Below are 26159 nucleotides of genomic sequence, written 5' to 3'. Positions count from 1 at the left end.
TATCAAGACTGGATCTGTGGATACCTTCCAAGTTAATAAGTCGGCTCAGGCAAATGACTGGTCAGTGCATGCTGCTACCAAGTTTACCAGCCGCACTGACACCAAGGACCTTCACCCGAGAGCACAAATGCCATCTGAGAGGAATGGCCATGGAGGTTTTGAACAAGAAGGATCAATCCCACTGCCTCGCCCTGCCTTCCCCCGACACAGGAATTTTCTCCCTTCAAGAAAAGCTGGAGTCTAAAGAACATGCTCACTTGTGATTGAGGAATGTAGGAGAGATTACACTGTTAAAGAGAAATGATCTCATTTTCTTAAATTTTACAAGGACAGAAAAAAGGAGACCCTGACACCTGACCTAACAGTAACAACATATCAGCATCCTCTAGGACTGAGGGAATTGAAGGGCCTCCCTTCTCTGAAATGGGCAGTAGTCGGGGAGACTCTGATCCTTGCCCTGGGATTCGGTTTGTCTATATAAAACAAACTCTCCACGTTATAATTTAGTAAAATGTTTACTCTTAAAAGGTGGGCTTTCATCAAAGTTTGGTTTGTACATATCATGTGCTCAGTAGACGCTTATTTCTTTCATTAACCAATATTGACCTTCTGCACTGTGTCACTGGCCCATTCTTGTCGTCACACTGGCCTTGGTCCCATATGAGGCCTTTACACTTGCCCTTCTCTCCACCTGGGCTGCATGGCTGGCTCCCTCTACTCGCTAGACTCTTAAAGGGCCCTGGAGTCTTAATCAGCCCCTGGAGAGGTCTCTCCTTACCACCTTCACCAAACAGCCCTGCCCCCTCCAGCCACTCTCTATTCCCTCTGCATTAGTTTTTTGGCAATATCAATACCTGACATTGCACTATTATTTCTCTGCTTTTTTATTTCCTTGCCCTTCCAATTGGTAATATAAACTACCTATGGCTGGCAACTTACTAGTATCTTGCACAAGCCTGTATTCCCACCATTCAAACAGTGCCTGCTATGCACTCCGAAAAAATGCTTTTGGAGGAATAAGTACATGAGTTGATGGAAGTACAAGTTAAGTGCTGGGGATACCATGGCTAGCAAATCCCAGCTACTACATTTCCTTCATGGAGCTTACTACAAACTCACAGCATTAACTGATTGGCCAACTGCATTCAGGGCTCAAAGCAGAGCTCTGGGTTGGGTGGGAGTGAGAAAGGAGCTAAAATTGTGCCCCCGTCCATGCCCTCCCTGTGCCTCCACTTTCCTAGTTCCTGAGTCTTCTAACCACTGCTCTCCTTCCCCCAACACACAAGGCTCAAAAGATAGCATTCAGAAGAGCAGCAGTGACAGGAAGTCTTCCAGATGAGTCAGAATCTCGTTCCCTATGAGCACAGCCTGGCACCTGTTCTGGAGAGAGCTGAAAACACTGCCCCACGATTGAGCTTACCGTATAAATTGATGTATCGGATGCAGCTCTCAACTACAAGTGGTATAGCTTGTCCCGAATCCTTAAGAAAAAAAATGTGAGTTTTATTGGGCTCGGCAACCACCACAAGGAAACAGACATTACAAACACAGATTATAAACTCAAGCCAGAATATTAGTACCATCAGATTAGTAGGAAAACAAGCAAGGAACTGCTAATCCTAAAGTCTCCACAAACAGTTAAAATACAAAGTCTTCAGTGATGTGTAGAAAAAGGCATAGCTATGATAACTTTAAAGAAATGCTCTGTCTTCTTATTTAGCTGGGAAAGAATCAGGGTTCAGGAGGCCTGACAGGTGGTTGGGAAGGAGGAGGACCCACTACACAGAGGGGTGAAGTCTGCCTCCCGCTCCACATTGCCCCACTCAACCCTGTTCTCCCAGCACTCAGGGACAGAAAAGCAGATCGAGGCCTCCTCCCAGGACCACAGTCCTGATGCCAGAATTAGGAAGAGCATGCTATGCAAGAAGCAAAGCTGACCCTAGGGGTCCTTCTGAGCTCTGGGAAGGGAAGACCAGTTCTATTCAGTATGTTACACCCTAAGCATCCAGATACTTTGCTAAATAGTAAACACGTTATTTAAAAAGGTTCTAGAAACAGCTTATGTCAGCTCTCGACCACTGAGTGGCCAACCTTAGTCAAATTGGCTGAATAAGATGCAGTTCTGAGCACAGGCATCTGGCGTGTGAATGTATTTTCAACTACATCTTCCTGGGCTGGCCCATGGCCAACAAGGGCTGGGCAAGGGATAATATTCTTTTGGATTCTGCAATTGGTTGGCCTTTCTGCTATGTCAGATCACTAAAGAGCATAAAATATTCTTAAAACTTTCTTTAAAGGGGGTCACACTAAATCATGAGGCTCCTCAGAAGGTGAGGAAACAATAAGGCATACGCAATGTGCTTTTGTAAAGGGCATTTGGGGGCTTTTGTGGCTCCGCCACACCCCACCTGTGAATTCTTTCCTTGATTAACTATGGTCAGGGAGAGAATAATAAAACAGACCCACAGGCAACGGGCAAGGTGGGCCCTGTTCTAGAAGTCAATATTAAAGACAGGTTTCATCCAGCTGAATGGGGCTAACGGACCTTTCTAGTAAATACCTGGTTCCTGGTTCGAGCATTTCTTCTTCCTCTGATAACAAAAAATAAACAGGCAGCAGAGCAGGAAAAAAAGAGAAGATTATGCAGGAGTAAGATCAGTTAGAGTAGCAGATCCTTCAGAGTCCGTGAACGCCAAAATGCAATGGCAGCCAGCAAGGGTCCTGGGGAGACTGCTGGCCAGCCTGCCCGGGAGGGATTCCCCGAGACCCAGGGCCCCGTGGGGGGTCTGGACCCTGCCCTAGCCAGCCTTCCAGTGTGGCTGCCTTGGATGCCAGGTGACGTAGGGGCCTCTTTGAGTCCTTGTCAAAGTGCAGGCGCGGTGTGCACTGGACACTTTCCTCATCGCATACTGGCTTCTCCTCAATGCAGGGGCTCTTCACTCACCAGTGGGCAGGAGCCCACCTAAGACCCCTTGATGTGACCCCAGCTACCCACAGGAGAGACGCATGCCTTCCTGTGTCTTCTGCAACACTGTCCCTTGAATCCAGCTCAGGAAACTCACTCTTGGTGAAAAGCTAATTTTACCATGTTTATCACGTGCCCTCTGGGTAGGCCCCCAAGGGTTCTGCCTGATTCCAAATTCCAAACAGTTTCCCAGGCTTTCCTACCAAACAGCCTGGGGAGTTTCTCCTGGGTTTCCAAACGGCTTTTCTCTCCTTCCCACCCTGGACCCTCACACTAGCGCTGAGAACACCTCAGGGAACCCAGAAGCTGAGAAAGGCCTGGGGGAGGGAGAGCAGCAGAGAGTGAGAACACCTTCAGGATATTGCCTTTGCTTTCACTGAAGTCACTGAAGCCACCGATTTCCAGGGGAGCACTACCTGTTCTTTCTTCCTGTAGTGCAGCAGGCAGGGTGCTGTGTCTCTTCCAGGCTTCTGAGGAGGCTGAACTGGGAAACTGGAGGACGTGCACCTTCAAGGTGGTGTTATCTGTCTAGTTGCCAGCATCTCGAAAACTGGAACTATCATGTATTAGCCAAACCTATCTGAATCCTAGGACTAAGCCAGCAGCCTGGTCCGACAGAGCTCTATGAGCAATCTCCTAACAGCTAATGGCAACACTAAGAGCTAACACTTCCGCAGAGCTTACTACGTGCCAGGCAGTGTCCTAGAAACATGGTGTCTCTCAGCTCATTGGTGCTGACAGTATCACACACTCAACAGGTAGGTAATTACTATTCTTATTTTATAGAGAGAAGGTGAGGACTCCCCCTCTGCCCAGGAGCAGACTTCCTAGGCTTCAAAATTTATAATAAAAATTGGGTTTCTATCTGAGAGGAGAAAAAAGTCAAGGATTTTAAAAAGGGTCAATTCAGGTAGGTCCCTAGAAATCTATTACATAACTCCAATGCATTTATCTGTCCTTCTTAACTTGGGGATGCTTCCTTGTTCCTCTAATCATGGAGTCCCAGTGACGTGATTTTACTGGAAAACCTTTACAGGTTTGGCATTTCCAAGCAGGAGATTCTAAGTCCATGCAGAATGTTCTTCCAGATAGCTTGTGAATCATAAGAAAAAATAAAATTCTTTTCACAGAGGCTGAAGAATTGACCATATTATACTGCCTTTTCATTTTCTGGACGTTAATAATCCTTGAGAGTAAGACCATGGTGCACACAAACTTGTCTACATACTGCCAGCTCACAGTAGGTGTGCAGAAGTTTGCTGAACTGCACAGAAGGTATGTGGCGTAAGCCCAGTGTAACTCGCAGAAATGCACTCAGTTAACAAACATACCTCTTTCGTTTTCAGTCACACAGTCCCCTGAGGAGGCCATGCACTTATTCCAACAATGAGCCATAGCCCGGTGCTCTGGGGTGTCCCTCACTGTGGGCTCCTTTCAGAGCCGGTCCACCAGCCCCGTCCAACACGTGCCTCTTGCCATTCTGTACCTCCAGCGCACTGCAAAGCTGAGCTTTGAAGGACCAGGGTGCTCATTCTAACACAAAGTGTGGCACCACTGACAAAGGCCATGCTACAAGCTCTAAGGAAGACTGGCTAACTGAAGCAACGGCGACAGTATGTTTGTGGAATAAGAACGTAGCTGCCCACGGTGATTACCTCCGAGGGGCAAACTGCCATATGGTTGCAGGAGTTCTCATGTGTTTGTCAGGAGGAATGAAGTCAGATGACTAGACAGTCACTCATGTAATGTAGGAGCTGTCTGCTAAGAGATTGTTTCCTTAGAACACCTAATTTTTCAATCCTTTCAGGTAGGAGTTAGCCCCTTCCATTTGTTCTCACTGATCACCGATTTCCAAAGAGCTGAGCAGATTAGAGAAGGCGTCCTATCTCTGAGCCTTCATTTTCTTCCTCCTTTCAGGGATGACTCTGCCCTACTCCTCTCTGCTTTATTCCTATTTTCCCTGTAGCGCCACCCTCCCTGCCCCCAACCCCAAGCCTCCTATGCCCTAGTGGTCATAGCTCTCCTTCTTTAAGCTCACACACAATGTGTTTCCTCGGGGATAATTCACCAAGCGCTCGTCTGAATCACCTCACACTTCCCGCTTTCCGTGTTGCAGTCCTCCTCACTGACACTATAAGCTCCTTGAGGTCGGGAAGGACAGCTTACACGCCTTTCAGGCCCTGCTCGGTTATGGAGAGTGGCTTTTCCAAGGTCGAGCATGAAGTCTTGGCAGAGAGAGGAGGAAGGCTGAAGAAAGAAGGACCCTTTGACACAGCCTCATGTTCCTGTAGCCCATGGGACGGAAAAGTGCTCACTCAAGGACACCTCTACATAGCACCTCTTTCCTGATTCACCCAGCAGCACCCCACCATTTGGGACCCTCCATGCCTCACTCCTCTGAGGTAACCTGAAGCAGCCCCCGCTGTTTCCAACTCGGGCAGCCTCAACTTGTGCCCCACTGCCCTCTCCCCAGAACTCAGCCCACAGGCAGAAACAGGCCTGAGATCCAGGCACGCTGCCCACCCCCACCCCCTCTGCAAGTCCTGTGTGTACCCTGAGGACGGAGGAGAGAGGGCAGGGCAGGGAACTATGACTACTACTCCAAAACTGGCAGCAAAGCCCAGGAGCCTTTATTTCCCCCAAGCGACACCAGTCTTCTTTTCTGCAGAAAGCATCTTCATTGGATGGTGGGGAGCTCTGGCAGGGGCCTTCTCTCTTGCTCCCCTGACCGATGTTAAGAATGCACCCATCCTTGCTCAGTCACTCCCCAACCTGCTGCCCTTTCCAACTCCATCACCATCTGCATTTGCCTGTGTCATTCCATCTGGGATGGCTTGATCCTGTACCCTTTGCATTCAAGAAGCAAGAAAAGAAAACTCACCTAGCTGAAACACTTTTGTTTTTAAGGTGTAAAGGGTCAAACAGGACTTCTATAGGGACTGTCTCAGTTTTTCTCCCTTCTCCCAAACCACCTAACAAGAAGCAAAACTAGGTAGAAGGGTGTCCTGTCGTACAAACTTATGTTTCCTTTGCTGGTATATTCTTAACTTAAAAAAAAAATCACACTGTTGCCTACAGGGACTTTCTTTGTGTTCCTTCCAACCAAGCTCCTCTTGGAAGATGTGGCTGTGAAGTGAGGTAGGGGGTTTCTCTGACTGTCCCTTTGGCTAGGAGGGCCACAGTTCCTGAAGCAGCAAGGCAGGGCTGGCATCTCAGCCCCACTCAGACTTCACTGGGTTTCTTCATGATCTTACCCCTGAGAATCACAGGAAGGCACTTAGGAGCAACTGGTCAGAGACAAAGGCAGCTCTGATTAGAAGCCCTCACCAAAGCTAAGGTACCGGCTTCAGGGAGGAACCAGTTCGCCATAGGGCCTGGCCAAGGGTACAGATGGAAAGTCCCCATAGGTAGGGGCAGGGCTGCTGGCCAAGGGGAGGAGGTGGAGAAAGGCTGCCATTACATTGGGCGCATTCGCGGACTCTGCGGCTCCCCAACAAGTACCTTAATGAACGTTTCCATACAGCCGTTAAATAGTTTATGGCTACACACTGAGAGAGGCCTAGGTCTCCTCATTTTCTGTGGTTTAGGGGGAAGACAGGGGGGCCTAGGGGAAAATGGAACAAAAGAAATCAAGAAAGCAACCAATGTAAACATACAACTGGGAAAGACACTCTTAAAACCCATGATGGGAGAACACAAAATGCAAAGGGGAGCCCCTGAACCCCCAGCACATGGCTGTCCAACGCTCCATCTGAAGGCCTTTGGATGTCGGGGGGCTCTTACTTTACCCACAATGTTAGGCAGCAGCAAAACTCGTATAACGCAAATGCATTCTAAATCACAGCAGGGACACAGTACATGTCCAGGGGACCACTGACTCTCCAATCAGAGGCTGTCATCCTGCAAAGCTGACCAGATGGAGGGGGAATCAGGGGAGACAGATGTAATCTGTAGCCTGAGAAAGCAAGAGACTTCCAAAGATGATTGGAAGGGTTAATTTTCATTATTTTGGCTTAAATTTATCACCAAGTGCCAACTCCCAATGTACCAGGGCACTGATCTTCCTAATGCCTCTTGGCATTTCAAATGCACTTGACTAATCTTTATGTCATTGATCTGAGAGCCAGGCAATTACTATTCTCATTTTAGAGATAAAGAAACTGATGCCAAGAGGGAGGCTGCAGCTTCTTTGGGGTCCTGGGGTGACCCAGGATGACGACTATATCCTGTTCTTTAGTCAAGTACACTTTGATTAAAGCACTTTCAGATCCATTACCACATTTAACATCAGCTCAGTCCTGTATGTGTGGCCTTATTTTAAAGAAGCAAAAATTGAGACCTAGAAAGGGGAACTGGCAGAGCCAAGCCCTAAACTCAGGCCTCTTTGGCTGCAAATCCAAAATTTTTCCCACTGAGCCGGCCACAGAGCCTCAGGGCACTACTCCATTTCCAGCCAAAGACTCAGCCCTCTCATTAACCCTTGCCAGCGGAGGACCCATGGGGTCAGGTTGAAAGTGTCTTGCTTTGCTTTAGGATCTCCATTCCCTGTGCTCCACTCTTGGCCACAGGGAGGGGAAACTGCACCACAGTTCCTCAGAACAGTGAAACAGCCACAAGCACTGGACCAGTTTCCAGAGTTGCTCACCATGCATAGGCCTGTGTTGGCTTATTTGCTCATCTTTCGTCGCCCAAGTTGGCCTGACTCAATGCTGCCAGCCTTCCAGGGCAAAGGGCTCTGAGGCTAGGAGGAGTGCCCCTAACCAAAAGAAGCCATTCATTTTCAAATGGCTTGGTTCACAATTTGGGAAGCAGCACATCTGGGCCCAGCCAGGCACAGATAATGGTCCCCAGGTCTCGACTGAGTTCTGTAAATGCGCAAGGGGTCTTAGGGGTTTTGGAGCCAATCAAGGGGTATGAGAGCCATGCTGCCTCTGCTCACTGGCCTTGTGCATGTCTCCTCAAGAGCCCAGCCATCCTGGAAGCTCTAACCAGCTTCTCCTCGGTGTTTGAGTATTGAGCAAATGCTGCTAGCTCCAGGACATGCATGGGCAAAGACATAGTTGAATCCAAATATCATGCCACCCAAACACTGGAACCAAAATAACAGCACAGACCAAAAATTTGAAATGAAACAACAGGCAAGAATATTTCGAGCCCATCTTGGATCTTTTGTCAATTCGGTTAGCTAAGTCCATGTCATTTTTTTTGTGTAAGTTACTTATTTTTTGAGGATGTGGGTATATGGCGCTGGTATTTCTCACAATAAATCTGCTCTTATATTTCCAAATTCTAAAAGAAATTGCCAAAAAATTTGACATGGGGCCATAGGTTTCAAGTCTTATAAATTAGGAATAACTTAAGATAGCAACTTTGCTCCCTTGTCCTCACAGTGTTTGGGGTTTCTGTTTTTGAACATTCTCAGATCAGCTCCTTATCTCACATGGTACGACACCCTCACAATACCCTGGGAGTTAGGCAAGAATTATTAGACCCACTTTAGACGTAAGGCAAATAAGCTGATGAGAGATTAAGACACTTGCCCAAGGTCATGGGAATGAATAGAGTTCAGCTCTTTCTACTCCAGGTTCAGGTATGAATGTAAAGTGGGGAATTGATTTTATCACAGAACATCCAGCAGTAGCATTAAATCATGTATTAAACTCCCATGGCCAACAGGAGTAGAGACTCTTAATACAGGTGTTGGACACCGAGTACCAAAAAGTCCTGGTGCCCAGCTACTGGATTTCCTGAAAATACCTCCTAAGGATTTTTTTCTTCTGAGTTTACAAAATGGAATAAAGGGAAAATAGGATACTTTCCCCCACTTCTTCTACCCAATCCAGAAAGCAAAAGGCTATTGGAATCACACTGGGGTTTCTTTCTTTGTGTGGTGCTCTGTGCACCGCCTGGAACCTCTGACAAGGAAACCCTGGAATCTCTGACAAGGAAACATAGCTATCCCAACTTTGCATGACACCAAATAGATACCGACTTACTGAAATGCTGGGTGGGGCACAAAGTGGGGAGCAGGGGGGCAGCTCAGCCAAGGAAAGTGGGGCAGCCTAAGCCTTCCATCTCTTCTGCTGCTGAGTTGCAGAGCGAAAAGGAAAGAAAGAAAGAAAGAGAGAGAGGCAGGGAAAACAGGAACGGAGAAAGCCACAGAGAGGAAGGAAGAGAAACCAGAGACCAATGTCCCCTTTCTGCCTTTCAACCAAGATGAAAATAAACAAATGTTGGCAACACAGGACTTGGCCTCAAATTACTCTGTGACTGAAGGACAGCGACTAGATTGTCCCCTAGAAAACCCAATACACATGGGTGTCAACATCCAAAATGGCAGCAATATTGTAGTTCACTGGTGGCCAGGCTCTGGGAGGCTGCGCGTGGGTGCACTGGGTTGCATTTGTTTGGACAGAAATCTCCAGTGATTTCTTCTCTAATCTAGACCACAGGGACAAATCAACCTGGGTTAGGAAAGCCAGTCTTAAGTTTGAATAACCATAGTCAAACCTTATCTGGCTTTGACATTTACCATACACTTTTCGAGTGCACTGTTGTGTCTGTTCAGCCTAAATTGCAGGGTTATTACAAATTTGGGCTATTAGAAGGTAAGGTCTTAAGTGTGAGAAAAACATCACGTGTTGCAGCCTTGTACACAAACTGGTCCTAGATGGACACAAGGACAACAGCGACTTGGCTGAGAGGACCTGCACAAATGACCATCCACAATGGCACTGAACTTCCACTGAAATGTGGAAGATACAGAGAGGCACAGTATAGAAACACCTCACCCAGGGCCTTTCAGATTAACTTAGAAACCATTACCAAGTGGACAATTCATTGTATAACATGTTAAAAAAATTGTGGAAGTAAAGGGAAACTTTTAGTTTACTAACAAAGTTGCATTTGACTGTGGCCAAAGGTCAGAGTGCAGATGACTGGGTGTTCAGTTTAGTGTAGTGCATCTAAGTGGGAGGTCTGGCAATCCTGGCTCTGACTTCCCAGGCCCCAGGTGTGGCCTAGGTGTGGGAGACAATATCTCAGTGGGCTTCATTAAAAAAAAACAAACACCTCAACTTTTCTCTGAGGTAGACCCTGGGACCTGGGCAAGGATTGATTACAGCTCTCTCCTGCAACCTGCTGGAACAATCTCCCCCCATGTACATTTTAGGAATTCAGAGGGAGTGAGGGACAGCTCAATTCATCCCCCATTTGTTTCACCATTTACGAATTTGGGTGTAAAATGTGGCTTCTATTGTTTGGGGACTATGATAATGTCCTCTTGCCAGAATAAGCAAACAAACAATTTGTTTGTTTGTTTGTAAAAGGTTCTTAGAAAGTGACTGTGCATATCTGTCGCCCCTGTGCCAGAGCTTCTTTCTCGCGGGGCACTATGAATTATCCTGGTGTTCCTAGATGTGTGGGGCCCAGGGGAACAGCTGCACGGGCTGAGCTTCTGGAGAGCCTCCAGCCTCCACCATCCTGGACCCGGCAAACTGAAAACCCCAGAGTTTTCCAAGGCTCTTCCCAGCCAACTCCCTCCCAGATGAGCAGAGAGTTGAGGGTTCATCTTCCCTCTTACCAAGTATGACAGCTTTCCAGGATTCTGGGTCATGGGGAAGAATTTTCTGGGAAAGGATGTCATCAGGTCGCCAGGCCCAGAATGAGACAAAAGACAGCTGGACAAGTCATGGCCAAAATTGTGTTCGGCAGCAGGATAGCTACTGCTGGGAACTCGGAAAGAAACGGACTCTAAGGAACGACCTGGATGATGACAGGGCTGCGTGTGGGTCTGCACTCTGTGAAAGTGGAGGAAGGGTCCAGGTGCTGAAACGTCAGCTACCAGCTACCAAGTGGAAAGTGTTCACTGGCTCTGGTCTACTCAGGGGAAGGCACAAAGGGTAACGCTGAGCAAGCTGGAGAGAAAGCAGAAGTTGCCCGTTTGTTATTTTCCCAACAAGGGGCTCCCCATCCAGGTGCACGTGAGGTCCAAAGCCAGGGCGCGGGCATTAGGGGCGTCTGTGCACGCTTACATGGGTATGCGCATGCATGTGCCCAGATATGTGCAATTTCAGCCAAATCCAAAGCCTTAGCAAATGGGGACCCTGGGCTGGGCCCCGCACCTCAGCTGGGCAGTTTGCTCAGCAGCCATGTAACAGATGGGAAGACAGGTCGACAGCTACCCCACAGCTTCTGGACTCTACTGGTTGCCCTCAGCCACTGCAATATATTACTGTCCCACCTGATGGACAGTGCACTCGAGGTGGGGAGATACCCACTGACCCACAGCTGCTCTGAAAGCCCCCTCATCAGCAGCCCAGCAGAGCAGCGGTAAAAACACCACTTCCTTGCAATGGGGGTGAAGAGCTGTCCCACTCCAAGAGCAGCCCAGCCCTTCTGAGCTCTCAGCAGTGTCTGTCTTCCACCTTCCGCTTCTCTCCTGCTCCTCCCACCTCCTCCCACTCCCCCTCTCAGGACAACAGGTGAGAGAAAACAAGATGCCCAGCTCTTACCTGGTTGTGCCACATTCTGCTCTCTCCCCTGGAAAGAAAAGTATATGTTGATGTTTAGTTGTTGTTTTTTAACCAGAGAATACTTTTTTCAAAAAACAAAAAGCAACTGGTCTTAATTATTTGTAAAATGAAAAACCAAATCATGCATGAGTTGTGGTCTGTTAGAAAGAACTACCTTTTATCAAATCTAAAGTCCACATACATTTTATTTTTTATTGTTCATATACATTTCTTCAGTGATTCTTAAACTACAGCCTCCTGACTGTATCAGAATCACCAGGGACCTTTGCTAAAAAGGCAGATTTCTGGGCTCTTCCATGGGCCTCCTAAATTAGCATGTCTGAGATAAAAACCCAGGAATCTACATTTTAACAAGCACCCTGGGTGATTCTGTCTATGCATACTAAAGCTCCATACTTTGCTTTGCTTTATGTCAGCTAAGACTGATTGGCCCTAAAGTACCAGACAAGATACCTTCTTGTTGCTCCTCAACCCTGCTACCCACCTCCCACCCTGCTTCTGTCATTCACAACTGAGGACCTGCTCACTTCCTTCTGTGGAAAAGGGAAATCAGTGAGTTGGGGTGTTGGGGTTGCCCTCAAGAGACCCACCCATATACCTGCACCCACCCTCTCACCTGCTACCTCCTGGTACTCCTGAGGAAGCTCCCCACTTCCACCACAGCACAGGCCTTCTCTCTGGGCCTGTGCTCTGGGTCCCCTCCCTCTACCTTTCCCAGGAGCTCTGTTCCTGCAAGCATCTCCCTCTCTCTAGCATCACCATTCTCCTCCCTTCTGGATCATTTCCTTCAGCATGTGAACATGTTCTGGATGTGTACATCCTAGCTTTTCAACCTCCCCTTGACCCCATTTGTCCCTCTAAGGACATTCCCATTTCTCAGCTCTCCTTTAGAGCAGGGCTTCCCAAGGGAGCTGTCCAGGGCCCCTGTCCTCCCCCCCTCAGCCCACTGCAGCTGGCTTCTCTCCTCACTACACCAGGGAGATGGTGCTGTGCAGCTGAATCCGTCTTCTCTGTTCTTATCTGACTTCTCGGCACCATTCAACTCAGTTCACTACTCCCTTGTTCTTATAAAGCTTCCCCTCTTGATATTCATAGCTCCACACTTCCCAAGTGTCCTTCCTGCCCTGTAGACTAGTCCTCAGTTTCTCTTGCTGTCTCCTCCTCATCTGTCCAACCTCCACCCTCTGACTGTAGGAATGCCCCAGGATGCACCCCGGATCTCGTCCTCTTCTCTTTCTGAGAGCCTCTCTGGGTGACCTCAGATGCTTACTGAGGGCTCCCTAATCTTACCTCCAGATCCCACACCTCCCTGGAATTCCAGACGCATGCCCATTGCCCCCTCTTTTATTCTGAACAGTTTTACTGAGGCATAATTTATATACCACAAAGTTCACCCACTTGAAATGTAAAATTCAATAATTTGTAGTTAATATTCAAATTTTACAACCATCACCTACAGTGCAGTTTTAGAGCATTCCTGTCACATGAGAAAGATCCCTTGTACCAATTTACAGTCACTCTCACTTCTCACATCAAGCCCCTGGAGACCACTAATGCACCCACTGTCTCCTCCTACCCACTCATGCTGGACATTGACTACACAGGGAACCATAAAATATGTGGCCTTTTGCACTTGGCTTCTTTCACTTAGCATAATGCTTTTGAAGCTCTTCCACACTTCGTGGTTCAGTACTGTATTCCTTTTACGGGGCAGCAGAAAACCTCTAGGCCAGTGCTGCCCAATGGAAGTATAATACAAGCAGTAATTTCTCGAAGCCACATTACAAAAGGCAAAATGAAACAGGTGAGATTAATTTTAATAATATATAGTGTTTAACCTAACATATCAAAAATATCATTTCAATATGTATCATTATAAAAATTAGTAAGATATTTTGTATTTTTTGGAGGGGTAACTCTTTGAAATCTGGTGTTCATTTCACACATCTCCATTCAGACTGGCCACGCCTCAGGTGTTCAGTAGCCACACGTGGCCAGTGGCCACCATATCGGACGGCACACCTCCAGGCTCCAGAATCCCATTCAGCATTTGCAAGAAGAGACTTTTTAAGAAAAAGAACCAAGCATTTATTTTCTCTATAGAAAACAGTGCTGAATGGGGCTAGGGAGAGAAACGAGGGGAAGAGGAGAGTAATAGAGACCTGAAAATAGAACTTAGAACAAATCAACACACAATTCCTTAATTCCTGACCAAAGCCACAAACAGTTACAAGAGCGACTGAAGTGGGTTGAACTGGAGCCAAAGACCAAAGCAGAAAAGCAGAAAAGTCAGGTGAAACAAATTTGTTCTGCTTGATCTGATGGTGTTCTCCAGGGTCTGGAGCAAACTCGTACCAGACACCAATCTGCAGTAAATTTTCATGCAGGCCCAAGGCCCTGAGTAGGAGCCAGGGGCCACCCATGAAAGGGGACCCAGTGGCCTGCGCTGACCATAAAGTGCATCGTTCCCTCACAGCAGCAGTCGCCTGTGCAGCTCTGACCCACAAAGGGACCTAGGAGGAGTTTCCTGCTCGACCTCCTCTTGGTTCCAAACTGCCCAGTCCTCCACGCATTCGCCACGGGCCAGCCGCCACCCTGCCCTCCTTTTAATGCTGACCCACCACATTCCTTCCCACCTTGCACGTGCCGGTCCCTCTGCTCCACACTCTTTCCCTAGTTTTCCATGTGGCTGACACCTTCTCCTTCAGCCTCAGCTTAAACCGCATTTCAGCTTAAACAGCATCCTGCCTTTGAGGCCTCTCTGATCAGCCAACCTAAAGCAGGTCACCCCATGGCTGCCCCCCCACACCATTGTCTCCACCTTAGCCCGAATTGTTCATTCATGGCCCTTATCACAGTTACAATTCTTTACTTCATAGTTTGTTTACTGTTTGAGGTCTCTTTTCCCCATAAGGGCAGGAGCCTTGTCTGTCTTGTACACACTGTGTCCTCAGTCTCAGCCAAGTGCAGTGCTTTTGGATAGATGGATGCACAGATGAACAGACAGACAGGGCAGGGAGGGAAGCAGTGGGGAAACAGGGAAAAAGGGTTGGGGTGCTGCGGTCGAAGGTCCGTCAGCACACCCTCATGGCAGGCTTCCCCTCCATACCCCCCACCCCTCTGCTCCCCGCTCCCACCCTGCCAGGGAGGACACTCACACCCCCTCCTCAGCCTCAGACCACAGTCCAGCTCTCAAGAACCCCATCACCAACATCTTTTGGAATCTGTTGTCTCAACTTCTAACAAGTATAAGAAATCAAAAATACTCTGTTCTTTACATTCAGAGACCTGTTGAGATTAAAAAGAAATATTTTATAGTTGGTGGCTCAGTCATTTTCTAGAAGGTCAGGCTGTCTGGTCCTGGTTGACATGGAGCTCTGCAATGGGCTATTAAATCTTGGCCTGAAAAGGTTGTGCCCCTTCCCTTTTATGAGCAATGCACATTCATTCGTGAGGGGCTTTAGTAAATTGCAAGACCACCTGTATCTTCAGTGTAAGCCCTGGAGTTTACAGACTACCCAGAGCAATAAAAAGGTCAAAGAGCTGAGACTCAGAGATAATAAACTAAGAATCCTCTGGCCAATAAAACAACACAGCAACAGCCAGAGGTATGTAAGGGTAGGTGCTCCTGTTCCCAAGATGTGGCAGTGAAATAATGTATAACAAGGGACACCAACTGAAGCTGTTTTACTTGTGTACCGGGATCAATCATGGTAAAAAATTCACTTGTAAGTGAAGGTGACCCAAAAGATGTTGTGTTTTCTCTAGTTTATCTTTTGTTTTTTTTTTTTTTCAGCCAAGCTGGCAAAAGAGTACTTGAGAGAAATTGAGGCATTTGACATGATACTTTATTTAATTTAAAACAAAACTTGTAATTTTTCAGTCAAAGTATTCCACTTGGCCCCACACTTCTCACCTGTTCTCGCAATTTTCAGATTGCTCCCCCCCATACAGAGTAGGTCTCAGATGAAATAAGAAGACCACTGCTGCAGGTGGGACCCTACCCTAGTCCCACTCTTAGCAGAGCTTTCTATAGGATGTAGGTCCATGTGCTCAGGTACCTGTGAACCATCTGACACTCAAAAGAATGAATCAGCCTTTCTGAGCTCTTTTTGGCCTGCTAATTCCATGCCTCCCTTTGCTCAATGGGCAAGAACTTTGTCAATCTAAGTTGGTGCAAATTCTCCTGGTTGAAAATTCTCCCCTTTCACCCAGTGCCCTAAGAATCCAGATATACTTTCATCATGCAGTGAACAACAACAACGACAAAGATTTGGTTTCGACTTCAGTTTTTTCAGTAATTCTGTAACTTATTAACTTTAGTTAATACTGATACACCGATATTCATGAACTGTGACAAATATACTATGCTACTGTGAGACGTTAGTAATGGGAATTGGACATGGAGTACACGGGAACTCTGTACTACCTTTGCAACTTTTCTGTAAGTACAAAATTAGTTTAAAACAAACAAATGATTAAAACTTCCCTGCCCCAGGTGCCAGAAGAAGCACAGTGGCGTGTCCACTGCTGGCTCCCTGGGAAACGGCCTCGGTGGGACTTCCGGACGGCCCTTCTTCTCTCTGCTGCCCTCACACTCCTGAAGCCGTGCTTCCCTGCAGTTTTTTGTTGCTATTCAGCTCAAAACTGAGAAGAAGGACTGGTGAATCCCATCACAGAGCAAGGCGTAGTGGAGACCAAATGGGTCAGGAGTTATGCCCACCAAAGTTATTATCATCACTTCATTGAGGCCATGCAGGCCAGGGCAGTAATGAAAGGCACATCTGAGAGCTCCCATGGGCGAGCCGGAGAGATGCACTTTCTCATCTGGGATCTGATTCTTTCAGAGGACATCTAGTTTTCTAAATCCAGCATGTCCGATTTCAAAAATATAAGTAGCCACCAACTCACATGTCACACTCGTGAAAAACACGACGAGCAACAGCCCCGAGCCCTCAGCCCCGTGAGCACAAACACCAATCAATCTTTATCTTTTATGCTAGTCGGGGTGATGCCCCCTCACACCTCGCCAGCCTCCTCTCTAGGACTTTCTGTCTCTTCTCCTTGGCTCCATTCTTGCTGCTGTGTTTCCCTCTGGTTACCCATGTTCCTCAATGGCCCCCATCACCTGGCCCAATACTGCAGGGTCAGGTCACACAGAATGCAGAGGGGTGGGAGGAAATGAAGAAACGGCTACTGCAACTCACTCTTCCCTCCCCCCCCCACATCAATGAGTTTAGACAAAAATACGTGCCCTTGTATAACCACCACCCAAATCAGGATATAGAACATTTCCATCACTCCCCAAAGTTCCTCAGCTCCCACCAGCTGGCACACACCAAACTGACCTGTGGTGACAGAAATTAGGGCAGTGGCTGCGTGGGGTGGAGGACAGGGGGTTGGCTGCAGAAGGGCACAAGGGAACTTCTGGAGGGGCGGGATGTTCTATAGTTTGATGTGGGTGGTTATACCTGGGTGTATATATTCATCAAAACTGATTTCTACACATAAAATGGGTGCATCTTATTGCATACAAGTTACATGCCAACAAAGCTGATTGAAAATTTTCCATTGGTATTAGTTTTAAAGCCCTGGTTATTCCTCTAAGCCCTAGTTATTAATCTTCCTTGAAGCCTTTCCAGCTCTCCTGGGCCCACGGTGATCCCTTCTTCTCCTGACTCACAGTCCTCAGAGTGTGTGCTGCTCATTCAGAAATTCACCCAGTCTTTCTGGGTGACGAGGTTACTGTTATTTAGTTGTTTATGAATTCATGAGTTGTCTCCCAGCTAGATTATAAGTGCCTTGGGGCCGGGAAATGGTTTAACTTCTCACCATTTCCTCTAAAGCATGAGGCTCACAAATGCCAAGCAGCTGCAGATCCGGAGGCCCAGGGGACAGTTTGCTGAGTGGACAGGGTTGGGAAGGTCTTGCGTGACCAGAGCATGGCCACAGGGCTATGCACCCCCAAGGGGAAGAGAGTGATCCAGTGAAGGGCAAGGACGTGCTGCAGATGGCAAATGGCCTCGGCCCCAGCACAACTCTCATTTTGTAACGCTTTTCCTGTCCCCAAGTCCTGGGCACCCTCTGGGGCTGCTTCCAGCTGTCATCTAGGGATCTACTGGCAACATCACCTTGGAAATTCCCTTCATCTCTCTCGTGCTAGCTCCCTATTTCCTGCACCCCATGTTTCCTTTCCTTTTGGTGGAGCACATCCTTCAGCCAACAGCCCTCTGCAAACAGAACACAATATATCTGGGGGCAGGGCTAGTGGTGCTCCAAGCAGGCCCCTCCCCTCAGAGCAAGCCTCACTCCAGGTTCCAGGGCCACCAGCATTTGCTGTAAACCATCCTTGACCTTAGATCCTAGTTCATGTTCCGGTGACCTTTCTATTCAATACTCATTCAGTGACTATTAATTGAGGGCTGACTATGAGCCAGACGCTGTTCTAGGCACTGGAACGAAAGTGATGGACAAAATAAGCAAGGAAGTCCCTACTCTGGTTTAAGATACGATACAGTTGGGCAGGTGGGGGGAGGCATGACCAAAGACCATAAGCAAGTGAACAAGTTAATACAAAGGATGATTTCACATGATGATGAATGAGATGAAGAAAGTCAGACAGAACTGTGGGACAGAGGTGGTGATTCCTTGAGGTTGGGAAGCAAGGAGAGTCTCACTGGAGACAGGATACCTGTGCTGACAACGGAAGGACGAGGAGCTGTCCAAGCAAAGATCTGGGGTAAGGGCTTTCAGGTAGGGGGTACAGTATATGCAAAGGCCCTGGGGCAGGAATAAGCTCAGTGAGTTTTGAAGGGCAGAGAGGAGTTGAGTGCCACTGCAGCACAGTAAAGGAGGAGAAAATGGTAGATGAGATCAGGGCAGTAGGCAGATGTCAAATGACTTAAGGCCTCATATGCCATGGAAACTGTTGGGTAGATTTAAACCTAGTCCTCAGGCCCCTCAAGGATAGAACCCTACCTTACACATATGTATTTTTCTATTTTGGACCTAGAATCCTAGTCACTGCAATGTATTCGTGAAAAGCATTAATGCACACCCCTGTGTCTCTGAAGTCCTACCCCCTCCCTACTGGGGACTCCTTTAGCACTGTGCCGTAGACCCTCCCCTACAACTAGACCAAGACTTGTGTTTGCCCCCTAGTTTCTGCAGCCCGACTGGAGCCCTCTCATCATCAGTACCAGGGCGACAGACTGGAGACTGCAGCAGCCGACCCAGTCCTGGGAGGAGGCCCCAGTACCGGGCCTCATTCTGCCAAGTGCCCAGTGTCTTAAGCTAAAACAGCTTAAGGTGCCACAACAGAACCCAGTGGGGAAGACAGCGCCTCCTCACAGGCCTCTGCCACCTGACTCACCTTCACCCAGGGTCTGCTTGAGTAAGTCGTGCTTGGCTTGCAGCTTAGTGATGAGGTTACTGCCATTCACATATTCTTTAAATTTCTGTAAGACACAAGGCACAAGGACATTAGAGATTGCAGGGCCAAGTCCCACAGTCTCTGCTGTGGAACGAACCTCTGGGGCGGAGAGGTCAAAGGAAGATCGTGCCACCCTCAAGGACCCCAGCATGGGGAGAGGGGGGCCTCTGCAGCTGCTCCTTCGATCTGCTCCATCAGATCCCCAGCTCTGCTGAGCACGGCTGCCCAGTCCTATGAGGGCTCCAGGCATTCCAGGTCTGCTCTGGGAACACACAGAAAGTTCAGGGGGAATGGGAGCAGTGAAAGGCACTTTGTCAGGTGAGGGCTGTGGGAGCCCAGTAGAGGGCATCTTCGGGCATCAAAGCTCCACTGCGCTTCTGGGCCAAGAGCAATGAGGACAGATCCATCCCTGGGGGCACACAGCTGAGGCAAGAGAGCTTTATCGGATCTGTCAGAGAGGAGCTTCGAAACAAGTCTTCCTTTCATCTGGCCTGCCTCTGAAGGAGGAAGGGCTCTGCAGGCCCCTAGAGACAGTCTTATTAAAATAACCCCCACTGCATAGGGGGATATATTTTCTTCTTTTTCCAGATGAGACAGGTAAGGCTGGCACAGGGAAGTGATGTGTTCAAGGCCCTTGAGACCCCCGGCTGCCTTGAGCTCAGGGGTCTGGCCAAGCACAATGCACTCTAAGCAGTAGGGAGGGACAGGGCCACCCAGAATAGAAATGTATTTGCCTGTCCCAAGTTCAGCAGGGCTTCAGCCACACCTTCACATAGGTACCCAACTTCCCTCAGCTCCCCTGCAAACCTGTATCATCCGAACACAGGGCTGGGGTCCCCTCTGCTGCGGTGTGCCTTTGCCTGACCGTGAGCCACTGTAGGTGCAGTTCTCGCCCAATTCATTGACAACTATATGCCTGGTCTATAGCAGATGCTGAGAGATTTAGCTAAATCCCTGACTTGGTGGAGCTGATGCAGAAGAGTGAGAAGAGAAACAAGCTGACTTGTTTCACAAGTAAGTAAACTACACTATTCATCAGATGGTTGGAGAGCAGGGGTTGATGTTCTGTATGAAAATGAGGCAGAAATGGAGGACAGGGGGTTGGGGCAGATCTCACTGCAAAGCTGACATGGCCTGAAGGAGGTGAGGAGGGGGTTGTGTAGGTACTTCAGGGAAGGAACATTCTAAGTAGCTGGAATAGCAATTGAAAAACCCCAGGAATTAAGGCACATGAATGGATGTGATTGCTTCAGATTTGCCAGCTAGTTTCTCACAAAGAAATCTGTTCTATTGGCCCAGCCAGAATGCTCAGAAAGGGGAGCAGAAGAGCAGGGAAGTGAGCCCTGGAGGAGGCTCAGGGCCCCAATACCACCTGTAAAGGAGTGTCTGGAGCCCACCATCTTCTGTGAACACAGTTATAGGGGCAAGGCCCTTGGGGTGGGGCTGACACGTGCATGGGTAAGACTGGAGCTCCTCGCCCTGCTCCCGCCTCGGTGGGTTTCTGCAGTGGCTGGGCTGGTAGAAGGTTGTGATGTCCCCTTACTTTGGCCATGGCCTTTCTTAGCTCCTATGACCTCATCCCTTGGCCAGGAAGAGCCACACCCCTTTGTATTATAGAGCACGTGAAAGTTTTTAAACACATCCACTTGGTCATCACCATGATCTTGGATGACAAACGTGGAGAGCATCGTCATTCCCATTCTAGCCAGGAGGAGGCAGGACTCTGAGCCTGGGCCCCTCAGTGAGTGGCCTTGGACAAATTATGGAACATTTCTGGGCCTTCATGGCCTCTTCAGTATAAAAGGAGAGTCAACTTACAGTTTTCTCCAAGTGTGGTGCAGGGACCATGGCCTCCCACCCAGCTGTGGAGAGGGTCAAAATTGCAGCTTCCTGTTTAGGAATACTGAAAGTCTAAGTCCTCATTTTTCACCTGAGAATCCCATGGAGACCCAAAGCTGCTCACCATTCCAGGGCCCCACCTTGGAGAGGATAGTAGTTGGGAACCTATGTTTTGAACAAGCTTCCCATGTGATTCAAATGTACCCTTCAGTTTAATTACTCTCCTAGAGGCTCTCTGAATGCTTCAGGGAGTAATGACCCTGATCCCACCATGTTTTTAAGAATTCGCCATAAAAAGCACAGCTGAGGTATAAGTAGATATTCTCTCTACCATGCTCCACTGTCCCTGGTAGTTGAAGCTCTTAATCCCAAACACGTAATAAGCCTTAGTGGATTATCCACTCACACCCTGGGTCTCTGGGGCCTGTGGACTCTGCCCACTTCTTCCAAGCTTTGCCCAGCCGGCACGTGTGACCCATGAAGGAAAGAATGCCATCAAATTGTACTGTGGAATATTATGTCCTTATAAATACCCAATATAATGTTACAAAATCAAGACATGAGGTGTACTAGCCAACCAGATTCATAAATTGAATACTAACATGAACACATAACATCAATAACCCTTATCATAGATGTTGGTGAATTCTATCTTTCAGCTTCAACCAGGCTATCCAGATTCCTTTGTTTGTCCACCCTGCCATCCAGATTCCTTTGTTTCTGCTGCCAGAGTGAATTAACACTGACGTGCTCTTCTCACACCCACAAATTCTCCCAGTAAACAGAGCAGGCCCCCAGTAAAAGTGGTGAATGCCAGAAATTGGCATCAGCTGATTCACTAGTAGCTATGTTTTCTTTCTTGAAAACAACAAGATCAAAGAGTGCTGATGGAGGAAATGAAGTACATGTTGACTACTGGTTTTTAACAAGGGATCTGACAAGGGCTGTCACCAGATGAATGTGAGAACTGGGAGAGTTTGTGACGGTTAAATGACCACAATCTAAAAGCGCTGATTAGTGGATCAATATTAGCCTAGTGGCATATTTTGAACAACTCTGTCTTTGGCCTTGCCCCTGACATACCAGCTTTCTTTTCTTATTGACAAACATTCGGGTTGGAAGCCATGTTCACTGAATCTGCAGGTGGCACGAGGGCTGACAAGGCAGCACATACCAGGGTGAGCAGAGTAGGTCTACAGTAGTGACTCCATGAAATACAAAGTTTATTCTTGTATTATTTATTATTTACTGTAAATATTCCATACAAGCAACTGTAAGTCTTCTTTTGTCCCACCCCCTGTATATTGAAGTAGATCAGGACCTTGACAGCTGGGAGCCGTGAACTGAACCCATCAAGAGGAAATCCCACTGGTGGTAAACATAAGTCCTACCCAAGACATCGCCTATACATCCTTTGGAAGTAGGGTGACCTGGTTCAATGTCAGGGTGTAGGGAACAGGTTTAACTGGTATAAACCCATCTTTATTTTTAAGAAGGAGTATGATCTTAGGACATATGAAAAGGAACATAGCACCAACTGTGGAAGTTTAGCTCTATTCCGTGCTGGTCAGACCACACTGCTGGGAGTCTCACTTTGGAAGACGCACTGACAAAGGGCCCATGGAGCGGAGAGAGTCACTAGGAGACTGAGGCCACTCGAAAGAAAATCTTATGAGGCAGAACGGAAGGAACCAGACATATTTAGCCTGGAGAAATGAAAACTGAGGTCCCTGCAGCCATGCCAAAGACTGTAGAATCAGCCTGTCTCTGGATCACCCCAGAGAACAGACTCAAGATCAATGACCAGAAATCCTAGTGAGGTGGATTTTTGAAGAGAGCAGACAAAAGGGAAAACATTACAATATCTATAGCCAGCCACAAGCCAAACAAAAGAGCTGTTTGGGGAAAGAGGGAGCTTTTCATCTTGGTCTGTGCAAGCAGAGTCTGGATGACTTTCTGACAGCGATATGGTTGAATGGGATCAAGCATTAGATAGAAGATTTAAGGTCCCTTAAAAACCCAAATTCTATGTTCAATACAGACATGTCAAACTAAAGCCCTGCTGCCTCTTATCCTTGTTCCTCCCTGTCCCTGGCAGTGGACTATTAGCCATCTAGGATTTTATATAAAGGGCTGGCAACTCACCAGCAGTTTGCATGGACCACTAATGGCATTGTTTCCAAAGCCTGCACACTGCAACATGACAACCACCCACTAAACTTTTGGGTTATTACGTGGGGCTTGCACCTGGCTCCATTACCATTTTCCTCTTACTCTACTGAACATACTCTCTGTTTTTTTCCTAGAGCAGGAAAGCCGCAATGACTGTCAATTCAAGATCAATGCCAATACTGTCACTGGTAACTCAATTCCTGCACTTCACGAAGCCAAGCCAGGTAACTTAATTTGAGAAGCATATTGGAAGAATTGTAGGTCTAACTGACCCCTGTGGTTTCGCTGGCTCCCACTAACTTGGGCTGCTCCCCCAAATCAATGCCATGGGTCAGCAGACAGCAGGTTCTGGGTCCACTTACCGTAAAATAAAACATTTCTGTTTCCTGCTGGTTGGCTCTCCTCTTGGCAATGTTGATCTTGCTCATGTAGGTCTCAGAGGCAGCCGACTTCACAGACTCTGTAGACCGACTATGTTGGAAGGCGTCAGAGACATCAAAGTCCTCCACAGTCAGCATGTCCTGTAAAGTCTGCATGGTGGCATCCAGGGTTTTTCTCACCTGGGAAAACATGTCAACAAAAATCCTTTAGCCTCAGAATGCCTTTGACACCTCAAAGCCCTTTTTCCAACCATTACTTTATTTCTTCCACACAAAGCCTCTAGGAGGCAGGCAGGACAAGATAGTCATTCATTCCTATTACACTGATGTGTACACTAAGGCCAGTTAGCTGGGTGGGGTGAGAACCCAGGTTGCCCAATCTAAAGTTGTTTTATTGAATTGCTTCATCCAGAGAGAATCTTGGAAAATATTGTGATGAACAAGGAACTCAGGTTTCTAGGTGTGTTTCTCTTTACCTGGTTTTATATAGCCCCAAACTACCTCCTTCAGTGGGAGGCAGGCTCCCTGGGGAGGGACAACGCTAGAAATACTCTTGGTTCTCTCCAGGGAAGGGACAAAGTCTGAGTAAGCTGAGCGGCCACCCTCAATGAATGGACTCTCCAGCGATCTGCCACCTGAGTCCTATCAAAAGTCAGACAGAAAAGAGAACCTCGAGGAAGAGAGATGCTGAGACACCACTGCCTGGTCATTTCTCCAGGATTCCAACTTCTCTCTTGGGATTGATTGGGATCCCTAGAAGGCTACACAAGCAGGGCACACAAGCCGCCACCTCACAATATGCCTTCACTGGCTTGAGCCCTATACTCTGATGGAGCATCATTCCAAAAACAGTTCCAGGGGAACCTGCAGCTACATTCATTGTTAAATTACTGTTGCTCAAAGTCTCTTTCTTGTCACTCAGGTCTCGACTTAACTGTCACCTCCTAGTGACATCAGGCACCCCCGACAACAATTTTTAACTTAGTGCCTATCTCTGTCTAATACTTCGCATACTCATTCATTTATTGGTTTGTCTGTTTTTGTGTTTGGATTGTCTATGTTTTCTCACTAGAATATAAACTCCATGAGAGGAGCTACTTATGTTGTCTTGCTCACTCTCTTTACTCTGCACTTAGCACAATGTTTAGCACATAGTATGTGCTTAAGAAATACTTGAGTAAGTATTCACTAAATACATACTTGTTGAATGAATAAGTGAACGAATGAGTCAGTTCTTTCTAACATAGCCTGATAGAAGCTCAGGTTCAAAATCAAGAATTTCCATGACCATGGACAACCTATACAGAGGAACACTTGTTTCATTCTTTCTATGGCCCCAATTTCCAACTTAAATTCCATTAACATTATTATCCATATATTGTCCCATGCAAGCAATTAAAAATGTTTCAGGGAAAGATGTAGAGCATGAATAAATAAAGAAAACAGTTTGTTAGGTTTGAAAAACAAATACATAATATGTCTCCTCATAACCTCCCCCCAAGAAGTGCTTTGATTCGTCATCATCCTGAGAGATGACCTGTCTCACATCAGCCTGAGCTCTGTCCTTTGTGGAGATACAAGGTGAACCGGCCTCTCTGCCCAGATGGAGAGCCATCTTCAGATGTGAAGACAGGACTGTGGCTCCCCATTTCCAGCTGTGAATGCTTCTCAGTGATAAACCTGCCCACGATCCTGGGTGACATGCCCCACATCCTGGTGTCCTCCAGTTGGTTGATATTCTGCCTGCATGGAGGTGTCCAGGCTGGAATAGAAAGTTTCCCACCTGGCCTCATCTGTCCACATCAGAGTGGAACCACCACAACTGGATTTCCATCTGTACCCTCCCAGTGGCAATCCTGTGTCACCAGCTGCATGGGAGGTATGCTGGCCATGGTAAGACAGAAGTTCCTTGGAACTCAGAATCCATGACACGTTTAGTGTGCCTGGGGTTATTTATTATCTAATTGTATAAATTAAACCAATTATTATTATTTCTGATGGTAAAAATAACATAAGCTCATCACAGAAAATAGAGAAAAGCACAGAGGAAAACAGAAATCACAACCCAGACATAACCACTGTTAACATTTTGAAGTACCTCCTTCCCATCTTTTTTCTGTGACTGTGAACACACAGATACATATACACATGCTCTAGTTTACCCTAGTTATGATAATACTGAACATACAGTTTTACTTTCTCTTTGCATTTCTCTAACTTAATATCTTGTGAGAATTCCCCCTTACCATTAAAGATTCTTGGTATGCATGGTTTTAATAGTTGTGTAATAGTCCATCTTACAGATGAACCCTAATTTCTTGTGTTCTTTGGTGAGTGTGGACTCCCCAGGATAAGCTAGGTCTTTGTAAGGAGATCCCTTATAAAGCAGAGGGGCTCACTCACCTCCTCATTCTCTATCTTGAGAGTGGCCAGTCTGGACTGCAGCTGGTGGTACCGCATGAGTAATTCTGTCTGGACAGGCTGCTGAGCACTGACTTGGCACACCTGTAGAAACAACAGCCCCCACCTGTGGTTGCCCAGTGCCCTCATCACCTGTGTGGAGTTAGGGCCAGAGCTATCACAAATATCCCTATCAAAAGCTGGGAAAACAGGCTTGGAGACCTTAAATTACCTGCCAAAGGAACCACAGCTTATACCCAGTAACACTAGACAGGAACAAGGGGCCACCCTCCTGAATTGCACCACTGGCCTCTCAGCTGTGGTCTTCCACATTGTCCACTCTTCAGGGTTTACTAAGAGCTTTGACATAATCTCGATAAGTGAGACTAGTTGGTTAATTTCCAGGCAGGAAGTTGTAGTAAGAAAGCAACTGCCTA

At 47.4% G+C, this 26159-nt stretch overlaps 1 protein-coding gene across 5 annotated transcripts in view; it reads right to left on the bottom strand.

Annotated features, from left to right (window-relative positions):
• SRGAP3 (SLIT-ROBO Rho GTPase activating protein 3) overlaps positions 1 to 26159 on the bottom strand; it is a 242801-nt gene that overhangs the window by 40311 nt on the left and 176331 nt on the right. For 3 of the 5 annotated variants that reach the window (XM_045832177.1, XM_045832178.1, XM_045832181.1), the window contains exons 8-13: positions 25726 to 25827; positions 23305 to 23502; positions 18872 to 18956; positions 11479 to 11506; positions 6467 to 6569; positions 1421 to 1481 (exon numbers count right to left, since the gene is read on the bottom strand). In XM_045832177.1, the coding sequence (XP_045688133.1) occupies positions 1421 to 1481; positions 6467 to 6569; positions 11479 to 11506; positions 18872 to 18956; positions 23305 to 23502; positions 25726 to 25827 (577 nt within the window). Of the gene's footprint in view, positions 1 to 1420; positions 1482 to 2560; positions 2592 to 6466; positions 6570 to 11478; positions 11507 to 18871; positions 18957 to 23304; positions 23503 to 25725; positions 25828 to 26159 lie in introns of all 5 variants that reach the window. The other 2 variants (XM_045832179.1, XM_045832180.1) reach the window with 1 other exon arrangement.

The sequence above is a fragment of the Phyllostomus hastatus genome, unplaced genomic scaffold, assembly GCF_019186645.2.
Source record: "Phyllostomus hastatus isolate PE091 unplaced genomic scaffold, TTU_PhHast_1.1 phas_contig_16, whole genome shotgun sequence".
Lineage (NCBI taxonomy): Eukaryota > Metazoa > Chordata > Mammalia > Chiroptera > Phyllostomidae > Phyllostomus > Phyllostomus hastatus.
This window is presented reverse-complemented; position numbering and strand designations above follow the sequence as displayed.